Raw genomic sequence first — 27,355 nt, forward strand, 5'->3', positions numbered from 1 at the left:
AGGTGAACAGGTGCTCAGGGGCAGGTAAGGGGGAAGAAAGAAAGAGCTCGGGCTTCCGTGTGAGCACTCCACTGGCACCACCCCATTCACCAACCCGGAGGCTCTGTTTTGGGTTCCTATGGGAGTTCATGAGATCATTGACCATTGGCGATTATTTCAACCTCCATCCAGCCCCTCTCTGGTCCCCTGGGGTCTGGGATGGGAGTTCCAACTCTCTAATCCAGCCGTGGGCAAACTACGGCCCGCGGGCCGGATCCAGCCCATTCGGCTGTTCTATCCGGCCCGTGGAGCCGAAAGAGCGGAGGGTTCTCTTGCTCTCCCCTCCGCTCCTTTACTTTGAATTTATATTAGTTCACACAAACACTCCATCCATGCTTTTGTTCCGGCCCTCTGGTCCAGTTTAAGAACCCTTGAGTCAAAAAGTTTGCCCACCCCTGCTAATCACATGGTTGGGTCCTCGGTCAACCAGCCCCCATTCTTAGGAGGGGGTCCCAAAAGTCACCTCACTAACATGACAGAAGATACCGTCTAAGGCTCCCATTACCTAGGAAATTCCAAGGATTTTAGGTCAGTCACTATAAGATGTAATAAAACTACATGGCACTCTAGGGCTGGGGGGAAGCCCCCAAGGAAGAAAAGGCTTGGAAGGGGGTCCCCTCTCCAGTCCTCATTGGAAAAAGTGTGGCTGTGGCCCCTGGATGGCAGTGAAGTTGGTTGGATTGTGGGCCCTGGATCTCCAGTCACTGGGTAAGCAGGAAGCAACCCTCTGGGGCACCAGCCGGGTACAGGCAGCTGATGGACAAGCAGAGGTCAAGGTGTCAATGTGAACAGAAGGCCCAAGCTCGCAGCGGGTCGAGGGCATGCATTCTGAGCCCACAGCTGGGGCAGGTTTCCACCGAGGCTACCTATCACCCCATGCTTCTGACCAACAGAGCAGCTCCCCTCTAGCGCCCTCTACTGAGAAAGCGTACCATCTCGCTCACTCTAGGAATCGGTTCATGGGTCAGAGCCCTCTGAAGGGTGGGGTGGAGCTCAGGTCTCCCCGGATCCTCTTTCTGACCTGAGGCTTTGCAGTGAGAGCGTCTGATTCTGTGCCAGTCCTCAGAGCTGGGACAGAATTTTCTCTTCATTACACTGGGAGGAAATCAAACAGGCATGCACAGGCCATCAATTTCTTCTACTTTCCTATTATGGTGAAGTAGTTATACAACTATTAATAACTGAATAAAAAAAGAAAACAATGGTCTGGTTAATATATATTTATTATGTAACAATTTCAAGACAAAGTCCAATTCAAAACATATTACTGATTTTACAAAAGGTATAATCCAAACCCATTTTTCCAATAAATTTCCTTATGTAACCTCCCATCATTTGGCTCTGGAAACATTTGTTACATTAGAAAAAAATGTCAGTACAGCTCTTAGGCACAGGTTAAAAGGGATGACACACACACACCATGGAATAATTACAAAACAGTATTTCTTTTGAATACACATTTGAGTTTTAAGTTTAAATAACCAGTGTTTTAGATTAATTTAAATCATACTTCAAGAATGGTTTTAAACACCTTTTCCTTGTAATGCACTGTGGGAAAAAAATTCCTCTCATTTCTTCTGCAGTAAGAGTCACAAAAATGGTGTCCCAAATAGGGTTCACTTTGTCCTCTTGAGAAACAATGAAGAGGTTTTGGAACTGGTTAAAAATATCCTAAGAGAAGTAGCTGCAGAGAGAGAAGCCCTGTGTCTAGAGTGGCCACACCATGCCCCTTGGGGCGGGGCTGGTTGTAACCACGGGGACGTCCACACAGCCGTGGACCAGGGGTGGCTCCGAACACTGGTGGGAACAGCAAGGGGTAACAGAATCCTGCCTGACTGGGACCATGTTACCCTTGACCCTACCTGCTGGGAATCTTTGGGAAACAAGTATTTTTCTGGGTAGTGTTTTCCACGGCCACGAATGAGTCACCTCATTAAATGATTCAGAAAAATTCAGTCTGTTGTTGGCTTCATGCTACAATTACACTATTTCAATGGGAAGGAAAACTTACAGGTTTAAAACTAAATTCTCTCTCACTGAAGATGTTCAATACCATATATTCATTCAATGGCTTTCCCCCTTCCATTCTTTCTGTTTGGCAAAGTTTCATTATATAGCTTTTGCTACCCATCAATCTTGTGTTTTGGACATCAACTGTCCACACTGGTTGCAAAATACATGTGTGTACTGATACATGGGATGTGACTGTGAAGATGCATGTTGAATTGGGTTACGTATTTACCCACATTCACTCATATAAAAATATGTATCTTTAACACTTACATACCACAAATATGTTCTTTCATCCCAACAGCTTTTTACCTAGTCTTGCCAATCAGATAAGAAACACCATAAAATGGGGAGTGAAAACCTTTTTACATACAAGTTTCCCAGCAGAAATTAATTTTTAAAAATAAGTCTACGTTCAAAGCAGCATTCAGAAACTTTGTTCTTGTAGTAGGTAAATAATACTGTTATAGCAAATTGTGGACTTAAATAAGTTTAATTTAACAGCTTCCTTCTTAGTTCTTTAAAAAATAATACAGATTGTGTCACTTAATGGCGTCTCCATTTTTCCAATTCCAAGGAATACAGAGGTCTCCGTCTTGCATAACGGAGTAAAAATGTGAAACGCAGAGGTGCATCCCTTGTAGGTAAGGCAGCGACTGCCCCAGAAGTCTCTTACAGCAATCCACCATCTGCTTACTAGAAACGCTGGGCTCCTTATAGAACTTTTCCAGGGAAAATTTCTTTGTTGAAGCCCGTATCAATTCATCTTCAATAACCTTTAACCTGTTACATAAAATATAAGAATATTGCCACAAGCAAATAAAAGAACATAAAATATAAATACATTTTCAGATACGGGGCTATACCTTTCTACTCAAAACGCTGAAAATGGTGTCCGCCAAAGCCAAATTACATGCTTAGAATATACACGTGTCTGTCAGGCAATACCTGTTATTTCCACACGTATCTCTAAAAGTATCTGTTAACCTTTGTAGCAGGAATGGGGAAAAAGTAATACATACCTTAGAAAGCTCTTATCCTGCCTCACCCAGAACTAGTAGCAACTGAAGAAAGCAGAAAGCTGAGCGTGTAGACACCTTGGGTTTGACCCTTGGGTGGTAAGCAATGATTTCTAAAGATTCCCAAATAAAAAGCAGACTCAGGGCGGTGAGGGGTAAAGGGGGAATAAAGGGGATGTATGTGATAGTTTCAACAATGAATTTTTTTTAAAAAAGCAAGCTCACAACAATGGCAGGCACCTGAGCCATGCCCTCTCCCCTCTCACTCTTCTAGGCCAGCACCCCCTCCCCTTTGCCTGAGGCCACAATGTGTCTTACTTCAAGGGCTTGAGTTAAGATCTAGAAAGTAAACAGCTCAAGGCAGAAAGAGCTCAATGTCTTCGGTCCTTCCTCCCACAGGTGGCAAGGGTTTATGGACCAGATGTATAAGAGATTCAATCCCCAAAAGGTCACGGCTTCCCGGGTGAGCATCACTTGGGAAGCCCACGGGAGAAGATGAGGAGAGCCACACGGCTGTGGTCAGGGCTCCGGAACTCGTCTAAGTAAAGTACCGTGCTAGTTCCAAACACTAAATATCCTCTTCTACCCAAGCTTCAACCGCACAAAGGGAAGCGCAAGTAGGTAAAGCACCCATAAACTAGGAGAGTCTTGGAAACGAAAGTGGCTGCTGTAGTAGGTCTGCAGTTAGTTGGTGGTCTGTCCTGACTGAATCCCTTTCTGCAACAACATCCAGGGTCCCTTCCCACGTGCTGTTTGTTTTCTCTGTGAGGTTCCTCCTCCTAGACCAGGCTGCTTAGAGAGGCAAGAAGTGGGCAGGTTAGGGTTGAGGATTCCTACTCTGCGCAGGACTGGAAGGAGGAACTCTCAGGTACCATCGATAGCAGGGGATGACAAACTTCTTCTGTAAAGGGCTTTTCTCACTTGCTCTAAAAAAGACATTTGAACAGTCTGGCTTGGAAGTGAAAAGCCGTGCAGTATGGCCGAGGTGCTGTTTCAACAACACCCCTGCACACATTTAGGCAGGCCCTGCATTCCCACTGCTCCCACCCCAGGTCGCCCTGATCCTGGGGCCACACCTTGGTGATGAGGAGGGCCCATCAGTCTCGAGGGTACAGTCTTGGAGGGGCATCAAGCCTGAGGGCAGCCCTTGCTGAGGTTTCTCTAGGGCTGTGCTGGTGGCTCTACTGTCTGTAGCAAATTAACTCCAAATTATTTAAAAAAATTGTTTTTTGCCCCCCCCCCCCCCGTAATTTCTTTGCTTGGTTATACTCACACCTAAAGAAAAAAGGAGGAAAAAGGGAGGCACAGTACCAACAGGGAAGCCCCGTGACATGGTGTGTGTGGCTGGTGGGGTGTTCTCTCTCTTCTAACACTAAGAAATGGGCTCAACATTTCCCAGGGCAATGACCCTTCTCTCTGACAAAAATTGTGTCTATTTTTTTTTTTTTTTAACACAAGGTTTAACCTTTCTGCCTCTGACATCTGAATGTGATGCCACAGGTGTATCTGTCTATTTTCTCCGTACCCTGCTAGGGACTTTAACAGTGCCCGCCGGGCACCAAGGTCCTCAACAATGTTAGTTGAATAAATGAACATTCTTTTAAATGGTTGTTTCTACTGTATGCAAGTACAGAGATTACTTAACTATTCTTTTATTGTTGTACATTTATATCGTGATGGTAACGTAATCTAGGTTATTAGAAAACAGCCACAGCCAATCCCTGGCAGAACAAGACAGGAAGAAATAAATACGGAACATCCTCCAATCAGTCAACTCCTAAGTTAAGCACAGGCTGAATGTCCCTCGCTTGTGCGTTCTGAATACCTGAATTTTCAGGTTAGACTGAGCGATAAGACCTTGCAGGGGCTGACAGTACTCACTCGTCTTTCCTCTTCATGTTCTCTCTCGCCTGCTGGGCTCTGGTGAGAATGAACCACTGCAGGTTGGCTGGGTCGCAGAGCGTGGGGATGTTAAAATGCCCGAGTTCATGCAAACTTGGAGCGTATCTGTCACTGTAATGACACACATGAAAGCAAAAACATCGATCCCCTCCATCCCCCACTCCACCCCGAAGAAAACATTTTATGAGTCTGATTAACAGAAAAGGAATTCATCAAGGAAATCCACCCTGAAAGTATATCCCACTTGACTTCAAGTTCTGCTGTGTCCCAAGAGGCTCACTATCAGGATGACCACACACTTCCTGGCCCTGGGACCTTCCCCATCTGTAAAATGGGGATAGTAACCATTTCATGGTGAAAAGCTAATGCCTTTAAGCTCCAAGCACAGTGCATGGAAAACAGTATATGTAGTATATGCACAAGAAATGTTGGCTACTGACTTAACATTAGTTTAATCCTGCAAGTTTTCCGTAGGACTGATTGCACCGTCAGTGGCACTGGTTACAGAGCGTGTAGAGGTTCAACCCTTCAGTTCTCTCACACTGGCTTTTTCAGGTGTAAAGAGTGTTGCTAGCAGATGCAGAACCACACACTGAGATACAAAACAATCTGTGCGAATAAAAAAGGGTCGTTCTTGTTTTAGGTGTTTACCTGTTGAGGATCATCTGTAAGCCACGCAGACTTTGCGGGTGGAAAGGAACTCTTTTTTTCAACAGCCTCTTATAGAACACGTCGAGAAGAGAGTAATACTCGTCCAGCGTCAGCACTGGCTGGAGCTCTTCAATATAAACCACCTGGATGTCCCCCAGAAGGTGGCTTATTTGGTCTTCTAGGAGCATTAGCCTCCTCTGAAGGTCAAAGTAACTTGGTAACCTTTCAAAAAGCTACAGGATTTTTAAAAAGGGAAAGAAATAGTCCTAAGTACTAATAGTGAGATATTTAGGTAAGAATCTTGACTTAGTTTAGAATGATTAAATGGTAAAGAAGGGTTTTAGAAATAAAGTATGTGTACATATTCCAAGTCTAACAGAATTTACTTTAATTCATCTACATTAAACTAAATGCAATAAACACTTCCCTCCCATGTACTTAAGCACTACACTGGGCCCCTGGAGTGAACGGATTACAAGAATTTGTCCCTCTTGGCCACGGCCCACAGTCAGGGTGCAGGAGCAGAGGCTGAAGAGATGGGCGGGGCCAGGTCAGGTGTGCTACATTAAGGAGGTAGGTAATTGTGACTCATAGATCATTCACCCAGTTTCCAATGGTAACATCCTGGAGAGCCAGAGTGTACTGTCACAACCAGGATACTGAGATTCACCCAATCCACAACCTGATGAGATTTCATCAGTTTTACTCGCGCTCACTGTGTGTATTTAACTGTGTGCGATTTGGTCACATGTGTAGATTCATGTGACACAACCACAGCCAAGAGTCCTGCAAAAGGACCCGCTGCTCCCCTCCTCAAACTTGGTGACCACTAACCTGTTCTTTCTGTAACCTTATTACTTTAGGGATGTTACAGAAGTGAGTCATACAGTATGCAATCTTCTGAGGTGGACTTCTCTCACTCAGCACAACGCCCTTGAGACCCACCACGCTGCTGCAGGCATGGGCAGCTCATTCCCCCTCCTTGCAGAGTGGTGCTCTGTGGCACGGATGAGCCACCCTTTGTTTAACCACTCAGACACTGAAGGGCATTAGGGTTTTTCTAGTTTTGGGCTATTATGAACATTTGTGTATAGATTTCTATGGGAACATACTTTTTCATTTCTCTAGCATAAATGGCCAGGAGTGCCACTGCTGGATCACATGCTGAATGCTATAAGGAACTTCCCTACTCTTTTCCAGGCCTGCACCATTTTACAGCAAAGAATGAGAGATCAGTTTTCTGCATCTTCGCCAGTACTTGATGGTGCCACTATTTTTCACATCGAGAAGAGAGTAATACTCGTCCAGCGTCAGCACTGGCTTGAGTTCTTTGACATAAACAACCTGGATATCCATTATGATAGTTATGTAGTGATATCTCATTGTAGTTTTAATTTGAGTTTTGCTAGGGCTAATCACGTGGAACATCTTTGTGGTTATTTGTCATCTGTATATGTGCTTGTGACATGTCTGTTCATGTCTTTTGCCCATCATCTAGTTGGATTATTTGTATTTTTTACTGATAGGTTTGAGAGTTCTTTATATATTTAGATATAAAGACTGTTAGATATGTGGTTTGCACCCTGACCGGTTTGGCTCAGTGGATAGAGCGTCGGCCTACAGACTGAAGGGTCCCAGGTTCGATTCCGGTCAAGGGCATGTACCTTGGTTGCAGGCACATCCCCAGTATGTGTAGGAGGCAGCTGATCGATGTTTCTCTTTCATTGATGTTTCTAACTCTCTATCCCTCTCCCTTCCTCTCTGTAAAAAAATCAATAAAAATATATTAAAAAAATATATATGTGGTTTGCAAATATTTTCTACCAAATATTGACTTGAACCAATACGTCACCAATGAAGATATGTGGATGGCAAATAAACACATGAAAAAGATGCGAAATGCAAATTAAACCTACTACAAGCTATACTGCACACTTATTAGAAAACCACAGCAAGTCTTAAAAAAATAAATGCCCTAACATATTCAGCTATCCACTTTTAGGTATTTTACTCAAGAGAAAAGGAAATATGTGTCCATAAAAACATTTGTAGATAATGTTTATAGAAGCTTCATTTCTAATAGCCAAAAATTGATAACACAATGTCTGTCAATAGGTGAGTGGATAAAAGAGCTGTGGTATACCCATAGGATGAAATAGTACACGGCAACAAAAAGGAATAATTTCCTTGATACATACAACAGCATGGATGAATCTCAAAATAGTTAAGTGAAAGAAATCAGATACCCCTCCCACGCCCAAAAGTATGTACTCTGTGATTCCAATTTATAAAACTCTAGAAATATAAACTAATCTATAACAGTAACTGGCTGGGAGGGGGTGCTGGGATGGAGGAGAGGGTTGACAAAGGGACATACTTTTGTGGGTGACAACTATGTTCTCTATCTTGAATGTGGTAATGGATTCACGGGTATTCAAATATATCAATTCTCAGCAGATTATACACACTAAATATACAGTTTGTTTTATGTCAATTATGCCAGTAAATCTGTTAAAGTTAAAACAAAACAGAATATAAGCCTTTAGGCAATACTTCAGAAAAGACTAAAATTTCCAAATAAAATCTGAATTAAAAATCAGTTTTCTAAATATTTTAAACTACATGACGTTAAACATCTGATCTGAAAAGAGCTGTAACTACAATTAAATTTTTTAAAGTTTATTGACATAATAGCATAGTTTGAAACAAAATTATGTTGATGACAAATCAGAGATTTTTTTTGCACTTCAGCTTTTTCTTACCTTCGTCCAGTGATGATGGACATCCATTGTTCCCAGCATCACGTGGCCCACTGCACTGATCCCGGAACGGTCTGTAAATATTACTGTACATCCTGATGACAAAACAAACCCTCTGGTCACTGTACAGAGATGCTTCATCCTTTCAGCACTGTGCAAATAATTACTTAAATTTAGTGTATAAATTCAGGATTAAATGCAGAAGTGTAAAGGCTAATTTTATGTCTCTGATTTACTCAAAAGAACAGATTTGAAAATTCAGCTATGATAAAATCACATCTGCAAAGAGTTTTAACACTTTTCTTCTACACTTTACAGATATGGATAGCAGTAAGTAATATTTTAAAAGAACATGGAAATTATTTACCTTTTGCATTTTTAAGTGTTTCCAAGTTCTGCTGTGCTAAGCGGCCTAAACTATGCAGCTGGCTACAGCGATGGGCGAGGCCCCAGCTCCGCTGCCACCTGGTCCAACAGAGAGCACAGGCACATTAACACCGGCATCCCCGGAGGAGGAGACATGCACCCAACATGTTTCTAAACTAGCTCATTTTTCAAGAAGCAACCAAAGGGAAAATAAATTGTTGACCAGAGGGTAAAAACATTACTACTAATGTTCAGGTATCCAAAGATTTAAAACTAGCAAAAACACTGTTATTTCTATTTTAAAATTAGAGGATGAAATAACCCACCTTTGAATTCTAATTCTGGGATTTACTACCTCTGTGACCTTGAACAAGCTGCTTCTGGCCTTTCTAAGGTTTCTCTTTCACACATGCAGAGTGCGGGCCTTTCCTACTGCCTGGCAGTCTAAATCAAAGGAGAATATATGAAAAGCTATGGGAAACCTTAGGTTCTTCCTTCATCTATCTGAACACTGATTCTGATGAATGCCATTTCTGATAAAATGAAATTGGCTTAAAAATTGTTCCCTTTAATCCACAATTGAAAAACTGAGATACAATTTTAAAGAATTAACTGTGATCAAGCTACTAAATGCTGTTCTTTATGAATAAACTAAAGGCCCGGTGCATGAAAATTCGTGCACTCGGGGGGCGGGGGGTTCCCTCAGCCTGGCCTGCACCCTCTCGCAGTCCAGGACCCCTCGGGGGATGTCCACCTTCCGGCTTAGGCCCGCTCCCTGGGGGACCAGGCCTAAGCTGTTAGTCAGACATCCCTCTGGCAGCCTGTGAGCCCTCCCGCCACTGCCGTTGTGCTCGCAGCCATCAGCCTGGCTTCTGGCTGAGTGGAGCTCCCCCTGTGGGAGCGCTGCATTGAGTGTCTGCCCCCTAGTGGTCAGTGTGCATCATAGCGACAGGTCATTCCCAGTCATTTGGCCGTTAGGGTCAATTTGCATATTTCCCTTTTATTATATAGGATAGTCTTTTATAGGCTGTTTAGAATCAGTCACAATGTTTCCACTTGTTGAAAGCAGTCATGTCCATGCCCCCTGAACCCTGTTGCACTCTCAAACACTGAGAGCCCCAGAGAGCCTTTGTTCATATGGGTTACACCTATTGACATTTACAATAGTAAGAATTAAAGCTGAGGGATTTCTCCACAATACTGTAAAATCAAGCTTATTTCCTTTTTTACTAATGCCATTCTGCTTTGACAGATCTTTTAAAGCTTATACTAGAAAAGGTTATCTTCATGTACATAGAACCAAGACATCCATTTTCTCTTTTCCTCTTTTTAAATTCGAATACCAACCTTATATGAAGGAATGATTATTTTTTATATATTATGTGTATATGAAAAGGATATTTTTCTTATAAACTCACTATGTAAAAAAGTTCAACTAGCTACAGATAGATCACTATGTAAACCTTATTTCACTATGTATGAATGATTTAGAGAGAGTAACATCAATCGTTTGCCTCCTGCAACCTCAGTATGTGCCCTGACCCGGTTCGATTCCTGCCACCATTTGGTGTACAGGATGATGCTCCAAATAACTGAGCTACTTGGTTAGGACCTTATTCCATTATTTTAAACAAGAAATTATAGTTTTCTTAAGCAAATGAACATTTGATTACTTTCATAAAAAGATAATTGAAGAATAATTAAAGTAAAAGATGCAAATATTTAACTGCTGGAAAACTTTACCAATTGGTAATCCATATTTATTCTAATCTCCAGATTAGGTTCTCTTTTATTACCTGATATCTGAGAGCTGCAACTGATGAGACAGTTCATCTTTTAAACGATCTAGTTCTTTTCTAAGTGGCAAACTATTCTCCAGCTTTTTAATAGCACGTTTTCCATTATTATCTAACCAGGATCTAGAAAGAAAAAGACATACACATTCTAACTACTACACAAACATGCCTACTATTAAAACACATATACATTGCTTTATAGTAATGCCAATGTTAAAAATTCCAATTAAACCTTGACCAAATTATAAAAAATAAAGGTGGGGAGGTGAGTGTAGACTGAAGTAGTTGAGATGAGACTTCAACAGGGCACTTGGTTGGCGGGAAGCATGGGACTGGAAAGGAGCACCGGAACATTAAACATGACACAGCATGTCCAAAAATGTAGATCGGAATCTAATTACTAGATATAATGGGAAGATAGATTAAATGGAGCTTTATGACGCAATAGCTCTTCTATTTTGTGTTTGATAAAACCCAACTGATTTTCATTTTTTTGTGTGTTTTATTTCACAATAGTAAGAAACTATTTCAGCCTGTACTTCTCAATAAAAACAAAATTATTTTCAAAATTAAAAGCCTACCTAAATAATACTGTTGTTATATTTTCTCTTGTTATGCCCTGAAATAATAGAAATAACTTAACATGCTTTTCAAGAATAAATTCTGATCAGGTGAATGAAATTTATTTTAAAAATTATTATTATTATTATTTTTAATCCTCACCCAAGGATATTTTTCCATTGATTTTTAGAGCTTGGAAGAGAGGGCAAGACAGAGAGAAACATTGGTGTGATAGAAACACATCAAGTGGTTGCCCCCTGCACGAGCCCTGACCAGGGCCCAGGCTGGGGAGGAGCCTGCAACCAAGGTACTTGCCCTTGACCAGAATCGAACCCGGGACCCTTCGATTTGAAGGCCGACACTCTATCCACTGAGCAAACCCAGCCAGGGCTTAAAAAATATTTTTATTGATTTCAGAGAGGAAGGAAGAGGGAGGGAGGGAGGAGGGAAAGGGGAAGAGGGAGAGGGAACGGGAGAAGGAGAGAGAGAGAGAGAGAGAGAGAGAGAGAGAGAGAGAGAGAGAGAGAGAGAGAGATTAATGATGAGAGAGATTCTTTGTGTGGCTGCCTCCTGCATGCCCCCTACTGGGGACTGAGCCTGCAATCCAGGCATGTGCCCTGACCGAGAATCAAACTGTGACCTCCTGATTCACAGGTTGATATTCAACCACTGAGCCACACTAGCCAGCCCTCATGACATTTTTAAACATTGTCTCCATGTATTCTTATTATGTATGGGTCACTACATTAAAGGACTTACTACTGACCTCTCCAGAGAAACTGAAAATGCAGAACACATGATGCATATTTAAAAAAAAAAATAGATTTAGATATATCCTTTCTTCAGATACCAGGGGTAACTTGAAGAGAATTTTAAAAACTTAAATAATTTCCTGTATGTGTCTGGGATGAAAAGGTAAAAAATTTAATACAGTTGGAAGTATTCTGGCAACTAAGAAACATGAAATATCTTTTTCATAATGGTTATTGAGTTAACTGTACTGATAGGATTTCTTTTCCTAGAAAATTAGATTTTAATTTTAAAGGCAAACTACAATAAAGTTTAGTTAAATAGAAACTTTTACGTACGTTAGGGTTGTTTCCATTTTCGAGACATGCTCGAGGTCTTCATCTGGGTCTCTGAATCCAGTAAAGGAGTAGTAAGACTTGTCCCATTTGATGGGCCTGTCAGACATCCTCTTTGCCTCTTTGGGAGGCTGGGGACGCACATTGCTATTCAAGCTTTGGACATGTTCAACTGATAAACTGCAGGAGTTGAGAATATATAATACTGTGCTTAGCAGATCTCTGGTGTGCAAAGTAAATTTGACTGCTCGAAATCCTAGAGAATATAATCCCCCCAAACAATAAAGACAGGTGATTATTTGCTTCATTTAAAATTTTGTCATACAGAATTTATAAAATAAAAATCTTTTAAAAGAGCCCATTACTGATTAAAATTCACCCTATTGGCAAATCATCTCTCAATAGCACACCACTATCTTTCTCCAAATCTATACCAATACTGTCTACCGTCAAGAATTCCTCTAATTGTCAGTTCCTTTTCTAGTTTGGCACCAGTGACCAAACCCACCCAGCCCAAGAAGGGGACTCAGAATATATATATATATATATATTTTTTTTTTGTTAATCCTCACCAGAGATATTTTCTCACTGATTTTTAGAGAGCGTGGAAGGGAGGAGGAGAGACACAGAGAGAGAAACATCCATGTGAGAGAGACACATGGATTGGTTGCCTCCCACATGGGCCCTGACCAGGGCCAGGAATTGAGCCTACAATTGAGGTATCAAACCCGGGACTCTTCAGTCAGCAGACCAACCCTCTATCCACTGAGCCAAACTGGCTAGGGCTCAGAATATTTTCAATGCTGCCCATAAATTCGGTCTCTACAGTCTAAGAGATGGTAAAGCTTTCCTATGAGCAAGTGTCCACCAAAGGTGGTTTCAAAGATGAAGGGGGAAATATGAGGGGGGCTGCCCTGTGACAGTGGTTCAGAAGAGGAGCCAGACAATCTAGTCTCAGTGGTGACAGAAACTCATCTAGAATTTTCTCTGTGATTGAAAGAGACTGTCCTGTCCTCATAGTTGCCCAAACTAGCTAGTAACTCAGTATTTTCAGAACTGATTTAAAATTTCTAATTGCTTAATTATGCTTGACAATCTCATTTTGATACTGGGTAGTCATTGGGCTAAGGTTTGTAATCTAACTTGTTAAGTCATCAATAAAAAAATCCACTGTTTGTTTTTTTTAGCTCCTTTACTGGGTGGTTCTTAGTTAAATTACATAACTTTCCAACCAACACTCCCACCAAATGTGCCATTATTATCTCTCCTTTCAAATAGGAACAAAGACTCAATCCAAAGGTATTCTGGCAATGCCAGACTGAATGAACCTATTTAACATGAAGGTTGCAAAAAGACCAACTAGAAATAAGAAAACGTACCTAAAGTACTAAAGGGTTCCTGGCCATCAGAGGAATTCTGGTCTGTTTCTCTTACATAAAAGGTGAGCTGAGTTGGTTTCAAAGACTTGGAGCCTGGTTTCTGAAGGTTTTCTAAATAGACACTTAATCTCTGAAGAGAGTTTTCATTGACTTCCTGGAAAAAATATTAAGTGGCATTTACACACAAATTAGAAAAAGGGAGTAACAGAAATTATATCCTCACCTTTTTAACACATTTGAGAGTATTAAATACTGCATTATTAAAAAATGTTGGCATTTCATAACATTGGTAGAGGAGGGAAAACATTTATCTACTATTAGGCTTAATTTTCCATACATGTTAGATTTTAAAACTTTAAATTAGTAAATATTTAATTACATCCCAATAATCAATAGGTCTTTTCAAAGTAAAATTTTTCTGTTGATTCAATTTACTAATTACAAAAAAAATCCCACAAAGAACAACACACAAAAAAAGGGTACATAAAACACCATTACTAATACTCTGAAGAGTCTACATGCTAGCTTTATTGCCTGCATAAAAAATGTCAGATTTCATAAAAAACAACATATTTTCCAATTGCAGTATCTATATTTCAAATTAGTTCAAAGCATTGATTATATCACAATGACAGAACAATATGAATGTAGAGAACTCTGTATTATCCTGTAACTACGGCAAATAAACTAAACAGGAACATAGACTAAGATTTAAAAAATAATAAACATTTACCCTTTCTCTGGGGTGCTGTCCAAAGAAATCTGGATGCACCGCAAAATAGAACGGCCTCAAGGCATTGACTGCTTCAGCCCCTGAGAATGCTCTTGAGCAGAAAAACCAGCGTGGAGACACCTTCTCCAGACATAACCTTTTAACAAGATGTGAATTTATTATTTGTTGAGGCCGATGTCCACACAAATCCCCAGTGTATAAAGTGATGGCAACATTGAAATTACTATGTATGAAAAAAATATGTATGGAAAATGCCATAGGACAAGAAAGAAACCAAAATACAAAATTTTGTGGTTTTCAGAAATCTAGCAAGTTTTAACAAGCAGTGAGTATCATACAGTTTATAAAACCACATGATGTAAGTTCTGATACAATATGAAAAATAATATTAAATACTAATGATACAACTTCCCCTCAAAAAACCCACTTGGAAATGTTAACTGGCTTCACTGCAAATGATGATGATTTTTTGTATCAAATGTCATCTTTTTATACTGAAAAATATTCTGAGAATTATAATGCTTAAAAAGAAGATTCAGACATCTCCGTTCATTTCCTCATTGATGGCGTGCTAATATTATTTTGAGAGTGTTTCTTTTCTTTTTTTTTTTTTTTAAATATATTTTATTGATTTTTTACAGAGAGGAAGGGAGAGGGATAGAGAGCTAGAAACATCGATGAGAGAGAGACATCGATCAGCTGCCTCCTGCACACCTCCCACTGGAGATGTGCCTGCAACCAAGGTACATGCCCCCGACCGGAATCGAACCCGGGACCCCTCAGTCCGCAGGCCGACGCTCTATCCACTGAGCCAAACCGGTTTCGGCGAGAGTGTTTCTTTAATGTACAGTTTTAAATCTAAATGAAATTTGCAATTTTGGGGAAGTACCTCTCTGACAACTATTTTTGTATGTTGTAATTTACCTTTTCCATTTATATAAAGAAGTCTCTAAATATTGGGCATATTTTTGTCTCATACATTTTGTATACTGAGTCTTTTGAGAAGTTTTCTAGTTTTAAAATGGTAGGACTATACAGTCATTTCTGCAGATTATTTTTAACAATCTGGAGACCACCAACATATTTTCAGATTACCTTTTGTGTTTTTTGCATGTATTCTAACCTTTTATAAATTCAATATACAGGCTGCGTATTAGGGATATAACGGGAGTTGGAACAATGAAGGAAATAGTGAGGTAGGTGTGAAGTCCTCAATACGAGGCAGCGTAAGGAAATGTGACAACTCCATTTTTTCCCCATCTGAATGTTGGCTCTTATTTCCAAATGTCTGACAGACTCTTAGCTCTCCTGCCAGCCACTCAAATTTTACAAGTCTAAAAAAAGGAGTAGAGGTCATTATTGTCCTTCTAAACTCAGCCTGGAAACAGAAGGTAAGGCAGCAGTTAGTTCAATCCAGGATTATTTCTCAGTGCTGCCAAACCACAAAAACTCAGATTCACTTCTGCCCAAACTAGCTTACCATACCACCCCGTTTTAAGTTAGTCTTGTTTCTTCTCACTTTTATAATACCCCTTGAAATCATCCATTCTTCCGTTTTCCTGCTACCAATTATCACCACAAAATTGTATTGCAGAGCCTCATAATCAGTCTACTTTTCCCTAACCATACTGTATATAGGTTAATTTTCCTAAAGTCCCACTATCACTGTATTCCCTAGTAAAACACCTCTCATGGTCTTTCAACTCCTGCAGAATAAAATCCACTCCTTAGTCTAATATATAAATTTCTCTATAATAATTTCCAACCTATCTTTCAAACTTGATCTCCAGCCACTCCTTTCAGAGACCCTCAGACCCAGCGTCCATTGATCATCCTCTTCTCCACGAACTCTAAACTCTAAAACATCCTCCCTGTCTCTCACTTCCATCTATTTAATTGTACTCACTAAACAATTACCTACTATGTGCATACCTACTATATTCCAGGAGGCACTGTACCATTTCCCCCAGAACCTTCCCTTTTGAATCCTCATTATAAACAGTCATTCCCTTTTGTAAATTCAAAACAAACAAACAAACAAACAAACACCCCAACTATTTGGAACATAATACCATAATGTGTAAATGACATATTTTCATTTGTTCTTCTTTCCTTCCACCTACCCACCCTCAACTATCACTGTATTCTTGAAGGCAGTAACTATGTTTTATGTATATGTTGTTTGCTGTTAGTTTGGGTCTGCTGAAAGCAGAGGTCAAGACAGGATTATATGTGCAAGAGAATTACTGGGAAAGGAAGGAGAAGATAGGGAGAGCTTTCAGACCATGATTCAGGTCTGACACCTGCAGGAGGAGGAGGAGGAGGAGGAGGAAAGGAGTGTTGAGTAGGAAGTCTGGGGCTGCAGCACAGCTCCAAGAAGGGCTCAGTCATGCCAAGGGGGAGTCCTTGAGCCAAAGTCACCCAGTGGAGGAATCCTGTGTCTTGGTGGAATGATTCCACTCAGGATTTATAGTATACACACATAAACAGCAAATATAGCAGTCACATGACCGTAGTACACAATTTTAATGCAAAGAGTGGTTTTCTATAAGACAATAGTAGAATTGAGGGCAACATGATAAAATGTGTGCTAAGGACAAACTTTGTATTTTTTCCTCTTAAGCTTTTCACACTGAACTATTCTGAAAGATGGTATTTTTTTTTTTAAATATATTTTATTGATTTTTTACAGAGAGGAAGGAAGAGGGATAGAGAGTTAGAAACATCGATCAGCTGCCTCCTGCACACCTCCCACTGGGGATGTGCCCACAACCAAGTTACGTGCCCTTGACCGGAATCGAACCTGGGACCCTTCAGTCCGCAGGCTGACGCTCTATCCACCGAGCCAAACTGGTTTTGGCAAAGATGGTATTCTTTTTACCTCCTGCTCTGAATGGGCTCTTGCAGGACCTGGCTGTTCATATGAATTTTCATTTTCTTTTTTTTTGGTTCTTGCCCTCCACCATAATATAAAATAACATTAGAGTTTGAAAAATAACAGCCCCCTCATACTAATTATAGATTGGACCATGAAGCTTACCTCCTCACAGGTCTCAGGAAGCAAAACATTTCTGTGCTTGATCTTAGCCAAAAGGCCGAGAAGCGATATAACATTTCTGAATATATATGTATGTCAACTTCCAGGCATCCATTAACTGCTAAAAAGTGACAAAGGATATTAAACACAAGCATAGACTAGCAAAACTTCAGTTCTCATGATTAAGATGGCTTTTAAAAAAAATCAAGTACCTGATTAATAACATAATATATAACCATTTCAATAATTTATAGAACTTTTGTTTCCTGGGCAAAAACAGCAAAGACTTTTTCCTTTTAACAACTAGAAAAGGACTCAACAAATTCTGCATTAGCTTACATTAGATTCACTTATCTAATTAAATTTATTTACTTAGTTAAATTTATTAATCAGGAGAGCTCATGCTGGGCCTTCCATTTTGTGAAGACCAACAGAATTCATCAGCTTTATGCTGATACCAAAATGAGGTTTTTATTCTCTTAACTTTTTTTTTTTTTGTCCTAGGGTATGATCAACAAACAATACTAATTGGATTTCTGCTATCTTGTCTCCCTGAGTAGACTGATATAAGGTATTTACCTTCTGGCTAGGGAGGAAAACTGCAAATCATTTACTCCTAAGTGTCCTTGGTTAGGGAAGATAGGATTTACAGATGGCTCCAAACTGCTGTTTAACTCTCTGTTTCCCAATTCCACTAGTGCTGGCTTACTGGCCTGTGTCATTTTATAGAATTTCCTTTCAACATTTTTCTTAAAATACCTAGATACTTAATAATTTTTACTACTTAACCCAGTAGAACTCTAAAGTTTAAGTTACCAAAGACTTTACTATTTTTAAAAATATATTTTTTATTGATTTCAGAGAGGAAGGGAGAGGGAGAGATAGAAACATGGACGATGAGAGAGAATCATTGATCGGCTGCCTCCTGCACGCCCACAACTGGGGATTGAGCCCGCAGACCGGGCATTATGCCCTGACCGGGAGGCGAACGGAGACCTCCTGTTTCACAGGTTGACACTCAACTACTGAGCCAGGCTGGCTGGGCACTATTTTTTTTCTACAAAGCGGGACTGGCACCTGCCTGAGGCCTCTTCTGCAGCTCCGGCCCTCCTAGGAGAAAATCTGGGGCGGGGAGGGGGGTTTATAAGGTTTATTTCTCATATTTTTCTTTCTGAGGAGACTGTGTAACAAGAAATCTTGCATATAAGAAGAGATCTTAAAAACGGAAACAAAAAACAAGTCCCAAAGTAAATAAATGAGTACTCTCGGAAACCAAGATGGCGGCATAGGTAAACACCTAAACTGCTGCCTCGCACAACAATTTCAAAACTACAACTAAAAGACAGAACGGACACCATCCAGAACCACAGGAAAGCTGACTGAGTGAAAATTCTACAACTAGAAGGAAAGAGAAAACCTCACAGAGAATTGGAGGTACGGCAAAGGGGCTTTGTGCGCGCAGAGAGGAAGGGCGGCTGAGAGCCTGGCTGACTTTCTCTGGCGGAAGGGGGAAGAAAGCCTCCGACCGCACTGAACCCCAGTTCTGACTGCAGTGAACCCCAGTTCCGGGCGAACCCCTGGGGACCCACGCTCTTGTGGGGGGAGTCTGGACTCTCGGGTGGAGACTCGAGCTGGGAAAGGCAGAAGTCTGAAGGCGCACGCGGGCCAGTGCGCACAAAGGCTGCGGAGGTTGCCACAGGCTTTCCCTAGTGGAAGGGAGTCAGAGGATCCTGACTGCACTGAGCCCCAGTTCTGACTGCAGTGAACCTCAGTTCCAGGCGAGCCCCTGGGGACCCAAGCTCTTGTGGGGGGAGTCTGGACTCTCGGGCGGAGACTCGGGAGCCGGGGAAGGCGGAGGACTGAAAGGGCGCACGCGCGCGCGTGCCAGTGCGCACAAAGGCTGCGGAGGTTGCCACAGGCTTTCCCTAGTGGAAGGGAGTCAGAGGCTCCTGACTGCACTGAGCCCCAGTTCTGACTGCAGTGAACCCCAGTTCCAGGCGAGCCCCTGGGGACCCACGCTCTTGTGGGGGGAGTCTGGACTCTCAGGCGGAGACTCGAGCTGGGGAAGGCGGAGGACTGAAAGCGCACATGCGCGCAAGGGCAAGGCTGACAGGAAGCCAAGACTGAGGCTCCACCCCATCCAAGCTGAGCACAGAGGCTATTGCAATTTGGCAAGTCTAATCCTATAAGGCTGTCTCCAGCACCGAACTTCTCCCAGCATAGACACAGCTGATCCTTACAGCCAACTGGCCCGGAGGTCAATTCTTCCCAGTGATACCAACAACAATAAAGACTTAATTACAACAAGGCTGTACACACAGTCCACAAAGGGGTGCACCAAGAGTGTCCACCTCAGGTTAACTGGGGAAGCAGACCCACTGGGCCATATTGGAAACCTATCACAAATATCTACCTTACCAACTCAGGGAATCAGTGAAAATGCGGGGTCAAAGAATCAGATCACAAACGAAAGAAATGGAGGAAAACAAACGACTGGATATAGAATTCAAAACCACGGTTATAAGACTTTTTAAGAATATCCTAGAAAAGGCCGATAAATATAACGAGACCCTCGAAGATATGAAAAAGGACCAACTAGAAATTAAACATACACTGACTGAAATAAAAAATATTATACAGAGACCCAGAAACAGAATAGAGGAACACAAGAATCAAGTCAAAGAATTGAAATACAAAGAAGCAAAAAACACTCAACCGAAAAAGCAAAAAGCAAAAAAAAAAAATCCAAAAAGTTGAAGATAATGTAAGAAGACTCTGGGACAACTTCAAGCGTACCAACATCAGAATTATGGGGGTGCCAGAAGAAGAGAGAGAGCAAGATACTGAAAACCTATTTGAAGAAATAATGACCGAAAACTTCCCCCACCTGGTGAAAGAAATAGACTTACAAGTCCAGGAAGCCCACAGAACCCCAAACAAAAGGAATCCAAAGAGGACCACACCAAGACACATCATAATTAAAATGCCAAGAGCAAAAGACAAAGAGAGAATATTAAAAGCAGCAAGAGAAAAACAGTTAATTACCTACAAGGGAGCACCCATACGACTGTCAGCTGACTTCTCAACAGAAACTATGCAGGCCAGACGGGAGTGGCAAGAAATTTTCAATGTGATGAATAGCAAGAACCTACAACCAAGAGTACTCTACCCAGCAAAGCTATCATTCAGAATTGAAGGGCAGATAAAGAGCTTCACAGATAAGAAAAAGCTGAAGGAGTTCATCACCACCAAACCAGTATTATATGAAATGCTGAAAGGTATTCTTAAAGAAGAGGAAGAATAAAAAGGTAAAGAGAAAAATTATGAACAACAAATACATATCTATCAACAAGCGAACCTAAAAATCAAGTGAATTAAAAACCTGAGGAACAGAATAATCTGGTGAATATAATAGAATCAGGGGCATAGAAAGGGAGTGGACTGATAATTCTCAGGGGGAAAGGTGTATGGGGGGTTCATGAAGAGAATGGACAAAAATCATACACCTATGGATGAGGACAGTGGGGGGGAGGTAAGGGCAGAAGGTGGGGTGGGAAATGGGTGGAGGGGAGCTATGGGGGGAAAAAGGAGAAATAATTGTAATAATCTGAATAAAGATTTATTTAAAAAAAAATAAAAAAAAAATAAAAAAAAGTTTTATTTTCAAAAAAAAAAAAAAAAAATGAGTACTCTCAAAAGGATGGACTGGGACATTAGCCTTAGAATCTTATCTCACACTAACCCAGCAGAGCAAAGGACCTTCAGATCTGAGTGGTGCGAAGCCCGAACAGCAGAGACAGAGAATTCCCTGTGTTTATAAAAGGGCAAGAGTAAAAGAAGTCCCCAGAAGATAAGAAAGCAAGCAAAGAACATCAATAACCAAAGTTATATTACAGACAGACAAGAACTCTCACTAGCTAAGCATTTTGGGTGGCAGATGTCTTGAGAGGGAGAGCTGGGAGGGTCCCCAAGATTAAGAAATCTTGTTAGCTGCTGGAAAGTCCCTGAAATCCCTGCCATGGGTTCAGCCTGCCACAAACAGCTGGGGGCCCCCAGCAAAGTGGGATATGCCCCAACTTTAAACAAATTAAATCAAACAACAAAGAGACACAAAACAATAATCAACAGACTCTTATATACAATATTTACAGGCCCACAAAACCCAGACAAGAGCTTCACACCCTGCTTTCCCAAACACTAACCTCTCACCCCCAATTAAAAGATTATTTAAGAGTGCCTCCATATTGGCCCAGTTGGGGTTATGAGTGGTGAATATGGAAATAATCAAATCTGTGATCTTAGCAGGTTCATCCCGGGTAGGAGGGAATGTTTTCAATTTAGCAAATCCAAGGTGGAGAACCAAGTATGGGCCCAATAATATCCTGCTGGGTGCCCATTCTCAGTGGCTCCCACTGGTATATGGCAGACAGGGAATTGCCCCCATAGGGAAGTAGCTCTATTCCTCCAAATTCAGTTCCCTGCCTCATTCTAATGTAGAGGGAATGGGGGTGACGGTCTCAAGCTCATCTTCAGCGCCCAGCAGTCCAGATTAAGGAGTGAGCTCCCAGCTCCTGGAGCACTTGGTAGACGTCTCCTAACTACAGACCCCCAAGGCAGCCTCTCCTCCCTCTTCTCCTGTTCTTCACCTTTTTGCATTACAGGTACCACATCTTTTCTCTGAACCATTAATTTATCCCTTTCCTGATTTTCTTTTGAGTCAGAATTATGCAAAAACATAAAGCCTCGAACATTTCCCCAACCTCTGATAAAACAATTCTAACTGTAATACAGTATAATAGTTTAGAGATCATTTAATGGCCACCTTTCCCCAAAATCTAGAGCATACATAGGCCAAGCAGTATTGCAGTAAAACACCCTTTTCCTTTTATTCACTGGTGGGTAAGTGTAAGTAGCCCAACCCCCCAAGATCCATCCCAATGGAGTAACTTTGGGAATAGAGCCACCAGCACCCATCCTTGAACAATTTAAGCAAGATTACAGACAAAGTTACACCAGGTAAAACCAGCCCAATATACAGAGAACTGTGTGTATTGACCAGGCAAGGACCTTAAGGCAACCAGGAGCTGGCCAGGCTCACTCCAGAGAGAGAGAGAGAGAGAGAGAGAGAGAGAGAGAGAGAGAGAGAGAGAGAGAGAGAGAGAGTGTGTGTGTGTGTGTGTGTGTGTGTGTGTGTGTGTGTGTGAATAAGAGTCCAGGTTTCAGCCCTGGGAACCCCCAGTCCGGGCTGCAAGCAAGATCCCCGGTACTCACCCAAGAGGACTCTCCTGCTTGTGTCCTAGCAGAGTTGCCAGAATATGTAACCTGACAAGCAAGAGCTGGACTGCCTGTCACTACTTGAGCCAGTTAAGCAGAGACAGAGTTGAATCACGTACGAGCGTTTATTCCAATACTGCTGGCAGTACGGGAGGACAGCAGGTCACCCATGAAAATCTCTGCAGCCCCGTAAACCAGCTGCGTATATAGGATAGGACAAAGATTACATAGGGAAGTAGAGATTACAGGCCTGGGGAAGTGGGGAAGTAGGCAAGGTGGGCTGGGGGTGGGACTCCATTGTTTGGGCAACAGGGTTGTTAATCTTTCCAAGGTTGTTAATAGGCAGTTCTTGAATGAGAATGGACCTGATCCCCAGGTCCAAGGTTGACTGTCAGGTCCTGGGGGCAGAGTGGGGGTGGGAGGGCGCGCATACAACTCCCAGCCAGGTTACAATGTCCTTTCTTTAGTCAGAACAAGGCAAACACGGTTAACAAAGCATGATTAATATTTCTTATAACTATAGCTAGTCCCCAATATTCAATTTTGCCCCTAATACCAGTAATAAACAAGTTACAAACATTACCATTTGCATTAGCACTCACCAAAATGAAATACTTAGCTATAAAGCTAACAAAATATGTACAAGATGTATATAAGGAAAATAAAACTCCGATGAAAGAAGTAAAAAAAGAACCAGGTGCTTTTCCTCCAGGGAGCAGGCACGTGTCTCAGGTGTGTCACCTTTACCTTTCTCACTTCCATGAGGAAGGGCCCTTTCTTTGCCTCTATAACTTGTTTCCTAAGCCCATTTCTTCTACAAATTATTTCTTCTACCTCTGTGATTTTCCAAATAAATGTTCTCATAAAACAAAACAAAACACTAAATGGAAAGATTCCTTGTTCATGGATAGGAAAAGTCAATATTGTCAAGATGTCAGTTCTTCCCAACTTGATCTATAGATTCAATGCAATTCCAATAAGAATCCCAGCAACTTATTTTAAGGGTATTGACGAACTCATACTAAAGTTTATATGGAAAGGCAAACAACACAGAATAGCCAACTCAATACTAAAGAAGAACAAAGTTGGGGGACTGACATTACCCAACATCAAGACTTACTATAAAGCTACAGGAATCAAGACAGCATGATACTGGTGAAAGAACTGATAAACTGAACTTCATTAAAACTAAAAACGTGTGCTCTCTGAACGACAATGTAGAGAGGATGAGGAAAAAAGCCACAGATTGGGAGAAAATACTTGTAAAAGACATACATATCTGAAAAAGGACCGTTACCCAAAATATACAAAAAAATCTTCAAAAAAGCAAATCCAGACTAACTTAAGACAGCCCAAAGCTTGCAAAGAAGAGGATATACATATGCAATCTACAGCTAGCTGTCTCTAGTTAGCTAGTGGTAGGATATTAAGTGCTTTAATTTTTCTTATTTCCTAGTTTATTAACAAAGAACATGTGACATGTCCTTAAGTTAAAAAAAATGCTTTAGCATATAAATTAAAGAAAATGAATATAGCAAAAATGAGCATTATTCATTTAGTATTTAAGACCGGCCTCTAGGCCCTGGCTGGTGTGGCTCAGTTGGTTGGATATCGTCCCTGCACTGAAAGGTTGCAGGCTCTGTTGCCGATCAGGGCACATGCCCAGGTTGAGGGCTTGATTCACATAAATGTTTCTCTCCATCTCTCCTTTCCTGTCCGCCTGTCTTTTCATGTGGCACAGATCTTGGGTCAGTCCTCAACTTTGCAAGACCAAGAAGCCAATTTTATCACTTCCACCAGAAATAAACAGGTCCTGGGAAAATAAAACCATAAGGGACCTATCTGATAATTACAATGACAACTTTTAAATTTACTATGAGAAATAGAATTGCTAAGAAGACTAGAAGATTCAGATTTGTGATTTTTTTTTTCCCCCTTAAAGGTTTAGCCACACAGAAAATAAAATTCTGTTGGCAGACTGAATATACACTGCTTCAGAGTAAAGCTGGGTGCTCTCATTTGCTAGTGAGAAATAGTCTGAAAGCCTAGGGCACCCAGGGTTCTTGTCTTCAGACAAATGATTACATGGATGGTTTCTGTATGTATTCCATGGGGCCCACTCTCCTCCCACTGGGAAAAGCCTCAAGCATGCTACAAAATAACTGAGGTTACACTATCTTATCAGACTTGGAAGGTGCTCTGGGTACCTTAATTCGCCCAATTCATCTACAGGCATTTACCAAACCCTTAGGTGCCAGGTTCTGTGCAAACTATTGGGAATAGAAAAACATTAAGACAATGCCACCTCTCCGAAGAGGGAGGGTGTGGAAACAGACACAAGCAGATGATTATAAAGCAATGCAGTAAATGAAAGAATAACAGCCATGCACAGAGTATTATGGGAAACTCTCAAGTGCTACATGTGGAATGGGGGCTATGGAAGGTCTTTTCCAAGGAGATGGTACCCTCTCTGGATGGAGGGTGGATGGTGGGGAAGGACAAAAGTCATTTAGAAAACAATGTACATGTCTGCTATAATTCACTTAATACTAATATTAGCTTCTAGTTCATAAAATGAACACTTCTGATTTTAACCTAAATTCTTGCTGTGAAGTGAGGCAAATATTTTGTTCAGTTTGAAATCAAATTTGATAGAGATACCTAAGTTTGTGGAAAGGTTTAATTTGGGTAGTTTTTTTTTAAAAAAAACAACTGTTTCATTTTGCTTAAATTACTTTTAATCCTCACTGGAGGGTATGTTTTTATTGATTTGGGGGAGGAAGGGAGAGGGAAAGGGAGAGAAAGAGAGAAACATAATGCGCTTGCCAAATTGAGATCCTAAGATTGTTCTTTGTCCATTTGGCAAAATTTTTATTTGACAGTAAGTTATTTTTCCTCAGGCTGCTTTCGGTTAAACTGTGACTTCCTTTGGCAATTACCTTGTGCGGTTTTTAAAAGCAGTTTGTTCCATCAAGGAGGGATAAAAGCGGGCAATTTTTCATTGCTTTTCAGTTGAACGTTTCTCAGGGAAGGGGAAAAAAAAAGCAAAGTAAAAGCAGTAAGTCCTACTAGATAAATGAATCAATTGTAGCAAGGGCAAAGTATCTAGACTCTAGATTCTAGAGTCTTTAGCTTCCTTTTCTAAATCTTTTGCTATGAGCTTTGAATCATCACAATTTCCTATAAGTCAAAGACTGGAGAAATAGTATAGTCGAAAATAATGAAGTCTTAAATAAATCGTCTTTGGTTTCTCATTGCAAAAACAAGGTAAAACAGATGCGATGCGGACACTCAGTTCAAAAGTTGGCACGTCGAGCTAAGGTGACTGCGCGCTGCCCACCGCGACCCCCCTTTTCTGCCCCGAGCAGCCAAAAGGCACACTCGGAGCCCCTCCCCTCCTCCTCCTTACAGTTCCGGCAAGTGTCAGCCCCGAGGGCTCTCTCCAACCTGTTCCATCTTCGACCTGTTTCACCTCCCACCTCGCACCAGTGGGCAGTGCGGGGGCGCGCGCGCGGCTGGGCCCGGGCGCATGCGCACCGGGGCTCCGGCCCGGTCCACGAGCGCGCGCCGCAGGGCCCGGTGCTCCCGCGTGCCCTCGCCCCACTAGACCACAGCTCTGACAGGCTCCTACCCGCAGTACTCTCCGAGCCCCCGCCCCTAAAATCTCAGCGGGGAGCGCTCTGCTCGCTTCGGCCATCGGGCGCCTGCCGCGGCGGGCCCCAGGAGGTGAGACGCCGCGAGGGACGGGCCGCAGACCGCGCTCTCATTGGCTGAGGCGTGCCAGGCCTTCTTCCCTGGAGCGCGTGCGCGCAGCCCGGGCCGAAGGTTGAAACCTCGGCGGTACCCAGCCCCGCGCTGACGTCAGCGCCCAGGTGACCACCCCGCCTCCTCCGCCGCTTTGAACCCCCCGCCCATCCTCCTTCCTACCGTGCGGCCCGCGGGAGCTCCGCGCGCTCCTCCAAAAGCTTTAGGACGCTCCAGCGAGCACTCCGAAATCTGAAGGACGGGGCCGGAGGGAGTCGGAACTGATTGGGCGGCAGGTGGCGGGGCCTGCCCCGAGGGTAGGGGGAGCGACTGAGCACGCGCTGGAGGGCGGGAGGGAGCGAGCGCTAGAGGGCGCGCGCATGCGCCCCCCCAGGCCCCAACCTCCCCAACCGCCAACCTCCGACGCCCTAAGAAGGGCCGAGGCTGCCTCCGCAGGGCTTTCGGAGCTGAGGCTAATTTTTAAAAATTTCTCTTCTCCGGTTTGCATTTTCCTTTGGACTTTGGCCCTTCAGGATCTTTCAAACCTTAAGCACTCTCCACCATCAACTTGGGTTTTTGCTATTAGCTATACGTCGCCCCTAGGACTTTGATTAGCCCTAGAAATGGCCACAGATGAAATGAGCCGTCTTTCCCCCTTTCTATCTTTTGGCATTGTTGACTGAGGCCAAAAAAATAAAAATGCCTCCTCATTAGAAACAATCTGGTCACTTGTGATCCATTCCAACCAATCTCATTTTCCCAAAGAGCTTCAGTTATCAACTCTCGCGTCTTCATCTTTTCAAACGATTCTTTGCTGTCAGCACCTAATCAGTCTCCTGTTTCTCTAATTCCTTTCTTTGGGTTTCAGTTCTCTCCTATAGAAAAGACCGGTTTATAACTGCCCGTTTACCATTCTTCATTGTCCTCAAATGTACCTCAAACTGATGGTAGTTATATCCAAACCTCTTTCCTAGGGGCTGCATTTAAATAATGACAGTTA

At 42.1% G+C, this 27,355-nt stretch overlaps 1 protein-coding gene across 14 annotated transcripts; it reads right to left on the reverse strand.

Moving 5' to 3' along the window:
- Positions 1 to 1,244: 1,244 nt before the first annotated feature.
- TCAIM (T cell activation inhibitor, mitochondrial) lies at positions 1,245 to 26,658 on the reverse strand. Of its 14 annotated transcripts, none has more exons than XM_080675289.1 (12): positions 26,243 to 26,376; positions 22,609 to 22,809; positions 17,341 to 17,458; positions 14,301 to 14,436; positions 13,568 to 13,721; positions 12,192 to 12,444; positions 10,543 to 10,665; positions 8,748 to 8,845; positions 8,384 to 8,475; positions 5,622 to 5,854; positions 4,950 to 5,081; positions 1,245 to 2,832 (listed from the first exon to the last, which is right to left on the reverse strand). In XM_080675289.1, exons 3-12 carry the CDS (start codon positions 17,412 to 17,414, stop codon positions 2,592 to 2,594), a joined length of 1,536 nt encoding a protein of 511 aa, XP_080531415.1. In that variant the 5' UTR covers positions 17,415 to 17,458; positions 22,609 to 22,809; positions 26,243 to 26,376; the 3' UTR covers positions 1,245 to 2,591. The 14 variants fall into 14 exon arrangements, with proteins under 14 accessions (XP_080531415.1, XP_080531411.1, XP_080531413.1 ...); XM_080675285.1 differs by lacking the exons at positions 22,609 to 22,809; positions 26,243 to 26,376 and adding exons at positions 25,551 to 25,633; positions 26,021 to 26,101; XM_080675287.1 differs by lacking the exon at positions 26,243 to 26,376 and adding an exon at positions 26,021 to 26,098.
- Positions 26,659 to 27,355: the final 697 nt, after the last annotated feature.

The sequence above is a fragment of the Plecotus auritus genome, assembly GCF_963455305.1.
Source record: "Plecotus auritus genome assembly, chromosome: 6".
Taxonomy (NCBI): Eukaryota; Metazoa; Chordata; class Mammalia; order Chiroptera; family Vespertilionidae; genus Plecotus; species Plecotus auritus.

Bases quoted from the DNA above. Each gene is read 5' to 3' on its own strand.
- TCAIM (XM_080675286.1), bottom strand. From the start codon at position 17,414: ATGTTATATCGCTTCTCGGCCTTTTGGCTAAGATCAAGCACAGAAATG. The intron at 12,445-13,567 runs GTACGTTTTCTT...TATATTCTCTAG, and splicing joins GGAACCCTTTAGTACTTTAG to GATTTCGAGCAGTCAAATTT. The intron at 2,833-4,949 runs GTGAGTACTGTC...TTTATGTAACAG, and splicing joins AACATGAAGAGGAAAGACGA to GTTAAAGGTTATTGAAGATG.